This window comes from Natrix helvetica (assembly GCF_964273705.1).
Source record: "Natrix helvetica genome assembly, chromosome: 2".
In the NCBI taxonomy this organism is placed as follows: Eukaryota; Metazoa; Chordata; class Lepidosauria; order Squamata; family Natricidae; genus Natrix; species Natrix helvetica.
Window position 1 is genome coordinate 125,624,975 of NC_138552.1, and position 15,256 is coordinate 125,640,230.

The window sequence follows — 15,256 nt, forward strand, 5'->3', positions numbered from 1 at the left end:
CCCGGGTGCTGACAACCCACGCTACGCCACTGCTGTCTAAAAACAATGCTTAAAGCAGCAGTTCCCAACCTTTTGGGGACTATGGACTAGTTTCATGGAAAACAATTTTTCCACGGGCCGGTGGTGGTGGTTTTGATTTTGATTTCTTGTCTGCCGCTGACCTGAGCTGAGTGGCCCAGTTCCTAATAGGTATGGAGCGGTACTGGTCCATGACCCAGGGGTTGGGGACCTCTGTCTTAAAGGATGTCATACAATGATTGCCATTCCTATTAAGTATTACTTCAAGTCTGATGATTACATATTTCCTTTGTGATTTACTGAAATTCTCATCTCTTCTCTGGGATGTTTGAATAGTCTCAGTTCTACCTCTAAATAATTTCTACCTCCCTTGTTACTTTTCAGATAACTCAAAGTGCCTCTATAAGAGAAGTGAGAGAAAACCTGGGTCTCAGAACATGGGGGTTATTGTCATTGTGGAATCTTATTACGATGAAGAGAGCCTGCTACATTTGGCAGGGGTACAGCTCTATCATAGAGGACAAGCCTTCCAAAGGCATTTCAGTGCACTGACTGTGGTTGGAAATGCTCAAATGATTAGTAAGACATTTTAATTTCTAGAGGCGATTGGGGTTGTTACGTTAAATGTTTTCTTTAACAGGGTTTTAAATGTATTTTGCATCTCAGTACAATCAAAACATCATTGATGAAAGCAAACAAGGATGATTACTTCTAGAAAAGTTCTGGACATTTGAATCAATAGTGGGATTCAATTTTGTTTTACTACAGGTTCTGTGGGTGTGGCTTGGTAGATATGGTTTGGTGGGCGTGGCAGGGGAAGGATCTTGTAAAATTTCCATTCCCTCCCCACTCCAGGAGAAGGTTACTGCAAAATCCCCATTCCCTCCGATCAGCTGGGACTCGGGAGGCAGAGAATACATGGGGGTGGGGCCAGTCAGAGGTGATATTTACCGGTTCTCTGAACTACTCAAAATTTCCACTACTGGTTCTCCAGAACTGGTCAGAACCTGCTGAATACCACCTCTGATTTGAATTCTGCCTGCCAATTGAGATGTTTATTTTAATTCTATATACGAAAAGTCTGAAAAAAGTTATGGAGGTGACATTGCTCCCCCCCCAAAAAAAAATTCTGGCAGCTAATAATTATTCCTCTGTTTTCATCATCAATATGCTAATCATACTCAGTATGATTTCAGTATCAGTATGTTTTAGCACCAGTATGCTAATGACAGCAACTCTGAATCTCTTTTAAAAGTACAGTTTTAGGCGAGGTGAGACCAATTAATCAACTGTATATGTATCTATACTTAGTAGTAAGCTGGCTATAGACAGCCTATTAAATTTCATCCAGGGACAAACAAGCTGTTGTTAGTTAATGATTTAGCTAAACAAAACCTGTTTCTGGAAGCTTCCTCCACTTCTGATAGGACTTCCTTAATGATGGTAATTTGTCTGTTAAACTCCATGCATAAACTCACTCAGTACTTCTGCTGGTAATTAAACTTCTGTTATTTTCTCTCAGCTTTTTATCCATTTGATGTAATTGATTGAAATGATTCTGCTGTTATTTGAAACAACTATTGGTACATTCTAATTTTGATATTTATCTTATTTTATTAAATGTATATGCTGCCCATCTCACTACCAGAACAATATTTATTCCTCTGCTGTCTTTAAATCCACTGTAATATGTCATGGGAATTCTGGCTGAAAAGGAGACTTTTAAACACTATGGAATTGCATCACTTTTCAGTTTTGCTGATCTGTATCCAGGTCTTTTTCTTTTTCGCTTTTTTAGAATCTTATATGCAGCATTGTATTGTAGTGGATTATTTTGCTCAGGGAGTTAGCCTATCAGGAATATCAGAGTTCAATATTGAAAGTAATACTTTTTACAACATTATGGGCCATGGAATTAAAATAGGTAAGTGTACTTAAAAAAAAGATTACAGGGTTTGCAGAAATTTTCAGCCCCAAAGGATTATTTTAGAAACTTTTTTCACTCAGGATTTCCCCAACCCCTTTGCTTTACATTTCTGTTTCCAGAGATTTTATTTTCAAGTAAAAAAATAATCATTCGTATAAAAAAAAGAAAATGACATTTCAAGCAATTTTTATAAAATCAGAGAATTAAAAAATAGAAGTCACTAGTAAAGCAGGTTCTCAAGCTTTCATAAGGGTTCAGTGGATGTCTTGGTGTTTTCATGCAAACAAGTGTTCAAGACATTTTTGTGAAGCATTCAGTAATGATGAAATGTGGAAGCATCACAGGTCAGTGGCCTGCTAACCAAAAAGGCGTACTGTGGTATCACAGCTATGTTTTGGCTCAATATATCACGGAGCAGAAGTCTCTCCATCAAATGAATATTTAAATGAAAAGACACATTTGACACAGCCTGAGCCCAATGCTGGAAGGGACAATTCTTGGTGTTTTCTTTTTCTTTTTCTAATTCGGTTGAGCTGAGATGAAGCTATGTTTGTGCTGTCTCCAATTACAAACATACAAGCACAGAGGGGGATTTTAAGAATGGAAATGTCTGGGTGCTTCACCCTGCACCATCTCAGTGGGGAGCACTAATAGTAAGATACTTTTAAACTACAACTTCTTCTATTTATCCCCCAGCCCCGCCAGTGCGTTTTGAAATTGATTTTGGTTATGTTCACACCTGCCAACTTCAAAATGTTCATCACAAAGTAATTAGTGTTTCAGGTCTGTGACAGGAGAGTGCAAAATGGCATTCAGTCAGCACCTATGCTGCCATAGCTCTTGTAGTAACAAGTCTCCTACCATCCACTCCATATAAAAATAAATCTGTTGCTACTCCCACTCACTTTTTCTGTACATACCAGATATAGGTGCATTTTTCAGTTTGTTACAACATCTAACCAGTTCTGGTAATCCAGACAGGAAGCATGACTATATGGACTAATACTAATTTATTGTAAGGTTAGAATCTTTCAAGTCTGATAGTAAATTTCTCCCTTTGCAGCCCAAGAAAACATTCCTTTTATGGGCTAAGGTGCCTCTTACCTAATCATTTCCCTAGCTATGGCTCTTCCCCCTGATGCCCAAATTCATTCCCATATAACATTATGTAGGGTGAGCCACAGTCATAAAGCCGCCCTTCCTTCCCTGTATTCAATAGCTCCAAAGAGGTTCGATAATGAAAAGATATATTATTGATCTGCAACAGGCACTTCCTCAATACTGCAACTTGAACTGCAAATTGTTGTGGTTGAGAAAAGGAGAGATAAAAGCTAAACAATCCCTACTGAAATAGATTGAAATAGTAACAGGACACTGAAGCTGTATGGGTTATGAGAGAATGTATGATGCTATGAATCCAAGAAGGTAAGCTTCTCACTGGAAAAAACTGTATGCCCACAGCTTTGACAGGAATACACAGTTTGGCTCTGGGTATTCCTCTGCAAGAAAAGGGTCTTAGAATGAGATAGTATTTTGTGAGACTACAGATCTGCAGCTGGTTCTGAAACAACATAAATATGTAAATCCCCAGGATTCAGAGACTGGTAGAACTGTCTTCAAATGAAAGTCACATTCACACATAGTTATCCTGACTAGCTTTGTGGGAGGTATCCATATTTGATAAGCTTCATCTCCTCATAATGTTTCTGTTTTCTTGTGGTTTTTATTCCATTTGATAGAACAAAAAACTCTTATGGAAAATTTAATAACTTAAATTGATAAGGAATATAACTAGACTAGAACTAAATTCTAGGTTTTTATGCTAGCATCGTAAGCTCTACATCAGTGATGGTGAACCTATGGCACGCATGCCATAAGTGTACGCGGAGCCATTTGTCAGGGCACGTGAGGTGCTGCCCTGCCAGCTGGCCAGCGCGCATGCGCGCGCTGGCCAGCTGAGTTCACCTTTTTAAAAGCTATTTTTCGCCTTCCCCAGGCTCCAGAGGCTTTATAGGAGCCTGGGGAGGGCGAAAAGAGCCTCCCCTGCCCCCCCGGAGGCTTCAGGGACCGTCCCTGAAGCCTTCGGAACGCTTAAAACCACCCTCCGAGCAAACCGGAAGTGACTTCCGGGTTGCTCGGAGGGTCGTTTTAAGGCGTTCCGAAGGCTTCAGGGACCGTCCGGAGGCTTCCCTGACGCCTTCGGAGCGCTTAAAACCACCCTCCGAGCAAACCGGAAGTCACTTCCGGTTTGCTTGGAGGGTGGTTTTAAGCACTCCGAAGGCTTCAGGGATGGTCCCTGAAGCCTCCGGGGGTCAGGGGAGGCTCTTTTCGCCCTCCCCAGGCTCCTATAAAGCCCCTGGAGCCTGGGGAGGGCGAAAAAAGCATGTAAAAATGGGGGTGTCGCGCGTTGTGCGTGCATGCGCACTGGGGGGGGGGTCGCACGTTGCATTATGGGTGCGGCATGCCTGCACTCAACCCCCCTGCTCTCCCCCACTTGTGGCACGCGAGCCAAAAAAGGTTCGCCATCACTGCTCTACATCAAATCAATATATCATACATTGAGTACATTCAATTTGTATGACATATCAAACAAAATAGAGTTGGGTCCTACAAAATAGAACAATATCTTCTAAAATCCATCCATCCACCCATCCATCCCTCCTTCCTTCCCTCCTTCCTTCCCTCCTTCCTTCTTTCCTTCTCCCTCCCTCCCTCCCTCTCACTCTAAGATGCTCACAAAAATAGAAGCAACATATAAAAATTAACCAAAACAATTGCAAAATAATCACAAGATGGCAATCCAGCAATAAAGCAAACATAAACATATGGCAGCCATCAGCTTTTTGGACAAAGAGTTGATCCAGATGGCTGCATTAAATTTTTATCCACTGGTCTTTGAATTAAAAGAAAAGTATGTTGGTGTAATCCATGGTGCCCATGGCTAATCCCTATTTTAAAACTGGAACTCACAAAAGGTACTGTTCTTATTAACCTATTGAGAGCAAGTTAAAGAAAAGCATTAATACAGATTCTGATTTCATTTACTCTTCCATTTCCCCTGGAATTTGGGTTTTCTTAACTCCTAATCCTAAAGATCTGTGGTGGTGTATGTCAGAAATATAAACATAACACTGAAAGTACAAATACCAAATTAGTGTCCTTGTTAAAGTCAGCTGGTGCTAAGGACTCCCTGAAAGATATAGATTTAATTTGTTTATGAAATGCTGGCAAATTAGAGGTTGCACTTCTTTCAATGGAAGAGAACACCAGAAAGAAAAGGCCACCATAGAGAAGATCCTGTATGAGAAGGGCAGCTTTGGAGAAGTATAGGCAAGAGCTTAGAATGGTAGGTATAGCCATCTGTCTAGCTGTCCAAGAAATACTTTGAAAGAGTCGGGCAATTCTTGGGATGGAGAACCTCTGATGTGCCTCTTTGTTGTAATCCCTCCTCTTATGAATACAAGCTAATCACATGTCCAAAAGTAAATCAAGATCCGCACCCACCTTCTTAACCTTCCTAGGGGCCTGAAGACCTGACTCTGCCAATTGGCCTGGGGCCCCACCAGCATGCATGACATTGGAGATGTCATGCCCCCAACTCTCCCATGCACATCCTGCTCCCTTCCTCCCCAACTTATTAATAGTAAATTATTATTATGCATTTTTATTGTTCTATGTTTTATCAGAGTTTAGTGTTTGTAAGCTACCCAGAGGTGCTTCTAGGCAAGATGGGTAGCAAACAAGTCTAATCAACCGACCAACCAACAAACTATCAGTCACAGGAGGTGATGATAATGAGTAAATACCATCCTCAACTAGCGTTTCAAGAGAAGGGTAATATAGTGAATGACCAAGGAGTCCAGTTCTGACCTGACAACTGGTGGCACCATAGGAAGCCAGCATAGAGCCATGGAAAACACACTATTGTCACTATTGTGATTGGCTGATGTGCAGTAACAACATCATAACCATTGCATCCGCACCAAATAAAGCCAAAGCCATAATGAAGTAGCCAAAGACACTGTTCCTGCACCAAAGTAAAAGAAACCAATAAAATGTATAGCTTGAAAATTATGAAATACTGTCAATGATGGAAGAACTAGCAGCGTGAGCTGGCACATGCAGGTGATTTTTCCTAGGTTTAATCAACCCTTTGTGCAGCAGATAACCAGCATTACAAAAAGACCACTGCACCTGCTTAGAATACAACAACAAACAGATCTGTGTTTCTCATGAAGCCAGGTAGGACCCGAAGAGGGATTTTCAAATACATTGGTTGGGTATTATGTAAACTGATGTTCTGCAGAAGCTGCTTGCCTGGTCTCTCCTGGAGCTCAAGTCACAAATACCATGAAGACCAGTTCCCAGCAACCAGAGGGGAAGGAATGTCCCTGCAGGTCCCTAAATGGGCTATAAAGACCTGGGATAGTAAACCGCAACTAAAGCAGCAATTACATTCCATTTACTGGATATAGTTTTCATCATCGCATCCAGTTTACTGGCTATAGTTTTTATCCCTAATAAAAACTATATCTAGACAATTGGGAAATTCCTACTTTAAAACTGGAACAGCCAAAGATAACTGTAAGCTGTTTCAAGTATGGGCTGAGGATAAGATGAAAGATATGGGGGGGGGGGGGATGTTACCAGGGCATATTCATGCTGCGGTTAGGGGGACAAGAGGAAAAACCCCAAGTGAAAGTGAATTTGTGTAATCAAGCTTCTTGAATAGGAACACTTTAGCCTGGAGAACAGAGAAGCCAGCTAAGCCAGCAGTATCCAGTGAGTTTAATTTACTACGTTCCCGTTCCTATGAGATCTGTTGTTCTTCTGCTTTCAACAGTTATTAAAGATAAGCACTGCTGCTGGCTGCTTATAATGACACTTTCATAAATATATAGAATATGATGATTTTGATACAACAGTAATGCTCCAATAGATCAAAATCATCTAAAGAGAATTTTGATCAGGACAAAAATGTTTGCACACTATTTAACCAGATCTAGGCCAGCAGCAATTATTAAGTGAGGAACAGTACACACCAAGCAACAGAACAAAGGCTTATTAAAGGATGCCGAACAGGGTCTTGATATTTGTAAATGCACCACAAAGCTCATCATCAATAAAGCATGCACAATGTACTTTAACATAAGTTACATCAATTAACCAGATCAACACCATGTTAGAAGTCTGCATTTATACAGCCTCAGCAACTTTAGGAACACTTGTGTGTAAAGCACAGTAGTACATGCACGCTTGCACACACACACACACACACTTTTTTGCTTTACCAGAATGCAGAATAAAGGGCTCCGTATGTATATTGGTCCAAGTCTTCAGTTTGATCTCTAACTACAACTCACATTTACTTTTACTTCCCTGCAGCAAAGTTTTTTTTAAAAGCAGCAATTATTTACTAAGCAGATGGGCAGCTATGCAGCTGCTATTGGGACTTGAGCTTACCTGCTGCTGTCCTCAGAACAGTCCATTTCTCCATCACTTCATTAAGCCTAATTCAGTAGCAGCTGGGGCCATGAATAATAGGGTGGGTGCAAAAAAAGATAGATAGATATGATAGATAGATAGATAGATAGATAGACAGACAGACAGACAGACAGACAGACAGACAGACAGACAGACTGATATGCAATAATTTATTAATTTGCAATTATATTTTTAGGAGCATGGCATGACAATAATAAAATAAGATGCAATACAATTATTGGACTAGTGGGTGCTGATGGCCTTTCCAATACTGCAGTTCTGTCCCCAGCTGGAATATATATCCAGTCTTATGATAATATGATTGAGGTAAGATATAAAGACAATGCTATTGTACAACGGGAAAGCAAAAATCAAGTGATATTGTGATACATTTTCTTGAAGCTTCCTTGCCCCAACCGTTAGATTGGTAGATTAAATTAATGCTCGTTCTGCTATTTCTTTTTTTTTAAACAAAGTTTTATTGGTTTTTTAGTATTTTACAAAAGGAAAAGGTATGGGGAAAGTTACAAATTTTGGCAGCCGCAAACTGCGGTGTGTATACCCCCCCTCCAGACTCATGTTATACATTTGCATAGCATTCAAATATTACATTATAGCATATAGTCAGTGTGATAAATTCATTAATAATTTCAATCAGTTTATATCATGTGGATTTTCTTACTTATTTGTGTGATCTGAGCTTTCTTGATGTCGCCCCGTCTCCCCCCGTTGGCAGCGCTCCGGCCCCTCCCGTGTCTTGTGCATCTACTGGGATATCTTCTGGTTTTTCTAGGAGTAGTTTATTTTTTTCCATAAAGGCCTGCGCCTCTATGGGTGTATTAATTCTGACTCTTGTCTCCTCCCAGAATATTAACATACCTTCAGGCAGCAACCAACGAAACCACACCCCTTTCTGGTATAATTTATTCGCCAATTGCGAATAGAATTTTCTTTTCTCCCTCACTTTCTTGGGGATCTGTTTCAGTATGGTTATCTCCTTATCTTTGTATATCAGGGCTTGTCCCCTTTGTGTATTCAGAATTTCATCTCTTGTGCTTTTCCTAAGAAATTTAATATGCACCTCCCTGGGGACATTGCGTGTTCTAGCATATGCAGAGTTCACCCTATAAGCCAGGTCTATTTCCCACCCCATCTGTTGTTTTTCTTTCTGGATATACTCAGCCAAAATATTTGTCATGATGTCCCTTATGTTTTCATCATCTGTCTCCATCACATTTTGAAACCTAAGATAAAAAGACATTCTCTCAAACTCTATTTTCATTTGTTGGGTGTCAAGCTCTTTGTTTCCCTTTTGCACGCCCTCCACAGCCCCCTCATCTCAGCCGCCCCCTGCTCCAAAAGATCCAGTCTCTGTGAGTTCTTATTAATATTTTCATAGTTCCCTCTAATTTCTTCTTTCATCTCCTTCAGTTGTTTCTTAATTTCCTCTTGTCCCTGTAGAAGTTGCTGGAACATTTGATGAAACTCCAAGTCCGTAGTTTTAACTTGTTTAAAGGCTGTCAATGTTGTTTGAGTACTCGGACTTGAGGTTGTAGATGTCGGGGCAGAGGCAGCAAAGCCAGACTTTCCAGGAGGTGGTCTTTTAGATGTCATTGTTGGTAATAAAGGGTCCAGTCAGTATAGAGAGGAATCAATCAGAGTGGTAGAGCAACCAAGAGAGTCCGGGGGGTAGAGAGACCAGGCACCAGGGAACTCTCTAATCACCCTGGCAGGGAACAGACGTTTTTTACTCCAGAGAGTTCAAAAACAAACAATCCACAAGAGAATTTTTCAAATAACACGGAGACAAAGACCGGAAGCCTGAAGCTAAGAGGTGGAGTCAAGTTCAGCTTTCATGAAGACAACGGAAGTGTGCCATCTTGCCCTGCCAACTTCGGGCTCTGAGGCAACAAATAAAGTTTTCAAAGTTCAAAGTTCCCAAAGCTTCCAGATCGCATTGTCTTAAAACCTGAAGGTTTAAATCTGAAGATCCATTTAGTTGGAGTGTGACCTCCTTGGTTTGGCTCTCCCCCTCCTCCTTCCCTTGGGGCTACGAGCACTTTTGTTTCTAGCCGCTTGTCCAAGGGGAGGGGGGAAAGCCACACCTCTCCAAATTAACAAAAGTTCCAATTAGCACAACTGACGATTTTTGAAGTTGGTAAAGGGTGTGAAGAGAGTCTACACCTCACCGCACCGCTGCTGCAGCCTTCAGCATTCTTTTTTTCTTCCGGACAGCCTCACAGCGAAGATGCTACGCGCCTCCCCTTCGCGCTCCCCGGTGCCTGGAGCGAAGCGAGAGCCCCCCGACGGCTGCGGCCGATGCAGGGGTCCTCCTGCCGTGCCGCTCCTTCGGCAGAACATCTCTCCGGGGCGTCCTGTGCCCCCCAAGGGGTGGGGAGCCCACCGGGGATGCGCGGGGCGGGCAGTATCTGCCCGTCGCCGTCAGCCGCCGGAACCGGAAGAACTCGTTCTGCTATTTCTTGTATTTCTTTCTATTTCTTCAGTTCAGTTCTGAACTGAAGAAGCTTCTTGGATGAGAAACAGTGGTGAGTTGCAGGCAGTATGCCCCGTACTGGCATACCGGTGCCTGCCCAGAACACCGAGTACTGTTCCGGTATGGTGCACTGGAGGGCCCGTCCGCCCTCCTAAGCTCCTTACCTGTATTTGAGCTCTTTGGCACTTCTGCGGACGTGCACGGAGCACATGGCGCCTCGGCGATGCTCCACCGAGCAGGCAGAGTGTCCCGGAGACTCACAGAGGCATCACAAGAGGTAAGAAGACATGCGCATGCTGCATGCATTCATGTGGTGGATGCCGGGCCCCATTGCAACCATACTGGTTCCAATGGGATCCAGAACCCATCACTGATGAGAAGTGAAACATTTTCAAGGAAAAGAAACTAAGAAAGTCCAGTTGCCTCTGGAAAAGCAGCTTTGAGTTTCTCTATGAACCTTGAATAAATAGTATGCAATAATGGGCCTGTGTATCTTTCAGTTTTCAAAAAATCATCCATTGGAAAAGACAGGAAGAAGCAAGTAGAAACAAAGCAAATAGAAACAAATGCTTAGTTTTCAACTTTGCATTAAACAAGTATGTATAGTGCCAATATTATAAATAAAATGTAACTTGGTTGTACTCCAAATTCTATCAGACATTCATACAGAAAGATATTTCTGGGAGTATAAAGCTACAATGAAATCCAATGAGAAAATAAAGTTCCTCAAGAATGTATTTCTACATAAAATTTCCTATTTGCCTAAAAGTACTGCTGTTAAGCTACTACTCCTCTGCATAAATATACAGGCATTCCACTCCTCCCTGGGTTAAAAATAATTTCTGGACTGAAACTGAATCACTGGCATTCTAGGTAAATATCCAGTGACATAATATGAGTTGACAATGGAAGATCTACATTAACTCTGCTATGGGCAGTATGATATGCAAAGCTATATTTCTGTAACAAGGTGCCTAGACTTGTCCTTTAGGCATTACTCTTATCTCTTTGTTTTGACGCCCAAAGAAAAATGTCATGCACCATGACAGTAAAAAACTGGATAGGTCACAAGTCTGGAAATAGGATATGGGCCTTTCTTTCTCAGGCTACTAATTCTACTGATTCTCTTTGATCTAGGTCACAACTAGTGTTCTCAAAGCCATTCATCTAGTAACCTCTGGCAAGTGAGTTGGTGGTTGTGCTTGCAATCCCTTTGGGGATATAGCCACTTGGCAAGCATTTAAAATGACACCAGTGAGCACCTTTTGGCCACTGCACATCTGGATCACGTTTCCATTGTGATTTTGTTTAGTGCTGAATGTCTAGGCAATATTCCCAGTTAATTGCCTTCTCTCTTAGAGTCTCCTAATGTTGAATCTTGATTTGATAATGAAATAGTTTTATTTCAAATAGATACATGGGGGGGGGGAGCATGCTGCTATTAATGAGATGTTGTAGGCTGATAGATACTCCTAATAAATCCCACCTAATTGTGGGATTGTTATGATGTATTTAATTAATTAATACAGTATTTTGATTTTTCTTATTGCTTTTCTTATGGTATATATTCAGACATATCTAGAGAAGAATCCATTTGGTTTGTATTTTAAGATGAACTGATCTAATTTCTCATTCTTGATCTATAATGTGAATCAGAACTCAATTATTCTCTCCACCCTCAAAAAACATACAAAAGAATGTATAGTAAGAAAAATAGTAGTACTGTTTAAGAGATTAGGGAAATTAGTTCCCATCTGACCATAATACTTACTGAATGAGTTGGGGCCAACCACAGCCAGTCTAACTACTGTATATCACAGGGTGGTTCTGGTGCTAAAAAGTGAGGGAACAAAGCAACTTTGAGCCCCTGAAGAAACTAGAAGTAGCTACAATAGAGGAAGTCCATATTATGAAAAACTATTCAAAGCGTTGCAGAAACAAAATGGAACAAAGTTTTTTTTTAAATGATCTAAATCATGATTAAAAAGAACGGAACCCTAAATCCAGTATTTGATGTCCATCATTTGGAACAGTTGGGGGGAGGCACATTTGTATGTGTCTTCTCAACTTTCAGAGGCCTATTATCTTAAACTCCATGGATTTGATGGAGATATCAAAGTGCTGTTAGTGATGATAAATTCTCCTGACTTATAGACACAAATTTGTTTGGTGTTCTTGGTGTTTTTTGATCTTTGTTAAGTTGGTTCAGATATCCTAATAACTGCTATTTCCTCTGCAGAGTAACATGGTGTGTGGCACCGGACATGGTTACTTTTTTCACCTTCCTCCTGCAAGATTAGGATAAACAGTGATGTCCTTCAGCAATAATGTAGCTCATTCCTGCTCTAGGTATCTTTTTTCCCTTTCTGCCTATCTGGCTAAGACACTGAGCTCGTCAATCAGAAAGGTTGGCAGTTTGGCGTTTTGAATCCCTAGTACAGATCTCCTGCGTGAGCAGGGGGTTGGACTAGATGACCTCCAAGGTCCCTTCCAACTCTGTTACAGTTATTTTGTCATCTCACACATGTCAACAGATATACAACATGCACATACATGAAAAATCTGCAGTAATTGGGATAAATGTGTTTAATACTTTATCTGATGTTTAATAGAGTTTTCCTCCAGCAGGATGAAAACATATTGATATGCTATGGTTTATTTCTCATAGAATATGTAAACAATTCATTTCATTTTCAGTTACATATAGTATTTTTCTTTCCTAACCTATTCTGTCATGTTTTCATCTCTTATGTTTTACTCATTGGAGAGATGTGGCATCGATACTAATATTTCTCATGTTGCTGTATTCTGATCCTTTTTTTTGGCAAAATATTACATTTGCAATGTAAAGATTGACACAGAGTCCCTGACATCCTTTATGAAATTGTTTCAGTTCATTAACAAATGTTATGCATAATTGCCATGAATTATTATTATTTATTTTTCTCCTAATCTATATTAATTTGATTATCTGTATTTCAGTTTCATGTTGTGGTTAAAAGCCCAAGCTAGAGACCAGGAAACTGTGAGCCCTAGTCCCATTTTAGGCTTGAAGTCAGCAGGGTGACCTTGGGCCTGTCACTTTCTCTCAGCCTTAGGAAGAAGAAAATGGTAAACCACTTTTGAAAATCCTTGCCAAGAAAACTTCAGGGACTCATCCAGGCAGTTTATCAGGAGTCCAAAACTCACTTGAGGGTACACACACACACACACACACACACACACACCCCATATTCTTGCAGAAATTCTCATCATGAACAGGTTGAAAACAGAAGCTATAATAATCTCAACCAAAGAACTACATGAGGGAATCATTGTAATTTTGGAGCGGACTGGCTAGACCAGGATTTTAAGTCTTCTTGAGGCTGAATATGCTTAGTAGTTGGAAGTGGATTGCAAATATTCCATTTCTTGTGTTAATTAACTATGTATTTTCAACAACTTTCTAAAATACACATCACAAATGCAATTATTTGTTATGTCCCACCTTTCCTCCAGAGCTCAAGGTGGTACACACAGTGCTGTTTCCTAGCACAATACCAATGTAGAAGAAAAATAACAGGTTCCAAAAGAAACCAGCATGGCTTCATAAAGAACTCTCTGACAAATTGAAAGTATAAAAAATGGAAAGGGGAGGGGGACATAACTAAGGCAGAATATCAGCAAATAGCCCGAGCCTGGAAAGATGAAGTGAGGAAAGCTAAGGCTCACAATGAAGAAAGGCTTGCCACAAAAGTAAAAAATAACAAAAAAGCTTCTTCCAACATGTTAAAAACAAGAAAAAGGTTAAGGAAACAATTGGTCCATTGCTAGGAGAAAGTGGCAAGAAGGTGACAAGCAACAGGGAGAAGGCAGAACTATTTAACTCATGTTTTGCATCTGTCTTTACATAAAGGGATAAAACAGTCCAACCTATCAAAAACAGCACCACAAAAATCAGATTAGGAACACAAATTGAAATAGGGAAGAAAATGGTAAGGTAGCACCTGTCTACTCTAGGCGAGTTCAAATCACCAGGACCAGATGGATAACACCCCACGGTTTTGAAGGAACTGGCAGATGAGATCTCAGAACTACTGAACTATGTCTTTCAGAGATCGTGGAGCATTGGGGAACTGCCAGAGGACTGGAAAAGAGCTGATGTGGTTCCCATCTTCAAAAAAGGGGAAAAATAGATCCAGGAAACTACAGACCTATCAGCCTGACCTCAATACCAGGAAAGATTCTGGAAAAGATAATCAAGCAACAAATTAGCGAATACCTAGAAGTAAACAAAGTAATAGCCAAAAGCCAACATGGGTTTGTCAAAAACAGATCATGCCAGACTAATCTTATTACATTCTTTGACAAAGTGACAAAATTAGTGGACCAGAGGAATGCCGTCGATATAGTTTACTTGGACTTCAGTAAGGCATTTGATAAGGTAGACCATAACCTACTACTAGATAAAGTAGAAGAATGTGGGTTAGACAGCATCACCACCAGATGGATTCGTAACTGGCTGACCAACCACACTCAACGTGTAGTCCTCAATGGAACTACATCTACATGGAGGGAAGTATGCAGTGGAGTATCCTAAGGCTCTGTTTTGGGCCCAGTACTCTTCAACATCTTCATCAATGATTTGGATGAGGGAATAAATGGGGAACTCATTTATTTGCAGATGACACCAAGCTGGCAGGAATAGCCAACACTCCAGAAGACAGGCTTAAGATACAGAAGGATCTTGACAAACTTGAACATTGGGCACTCTCTAATAAAATGAAATTCAATGGTGAAAAGAGTAAGGTTCTACATTTAGGCAAGAAAAATGAAATGCACAGATACAGTATAGGTGGTACCTTGCTCAATAGTAGTAACTGTGAGTTGGATCTTGGAGTCCTAGTGGACAACCATTTAAATATGAGCCAACAGTGTGCAGCAGTTGCCAAAAAAGCCAACACAGTTCTAGGTTGCATAAACAGAGGGATAGATCACGTGAAGTGTTAATACCACTTTATCATGCCTTGGTAAGGCCACACTCGGAATACTGCATTTAGTTTTGGTCGCCACAATGTAGAAAAGATGTGGAGACTCTAGAAAGAGTGCAAAGAAGAGCAACAAAGATGATTAGGGGACTGGAGACTAAAACATATGAAGAATGGTTGCAGGAACTGGGTATATAGAAAGAAGGACTAGGGGAGACGTGATAACAGTGTTCCAATATCTCAGGGGTTGCCACAAAGAAGAGGGAGTCAAACTATTCTCCAAGGCACCTGAGGGTAGAACAAGAAGCAATGGGTGGAAACTAATCAAGGAGAGAAGCAACTTAGAACTGAAGAGAAATTTCCTGA

At 40.7% G+C, this 15,256-nt stretch overlaps 1 protein-coding gene across 1 annotated transcript in view; it reads left to right on the forward strand.

Moving 5' to 3' along the window:
- PKHD1 (PKHD1 ciliary IPT domain containing fibrocystin/polyductin) overlaps nt 1-15,256 on the forward strand; it is a gene marked incomplete at its 3' end in the record, with an annotated part of 306,709 nt that overhangs the window by 157,822 nt on the left and 133,631 nt on the right. The window contains 3 exon segments of the mRNA XM_081943866.1: nt 403-597; nt 1,817-1,942; nt 7,626-7,756. Of these exon segments, the coding sequence (XP_081799992.1) occupies nt 403-597; nt 1,817-1,942; nt 7,626-7,756 (452 nt within the window).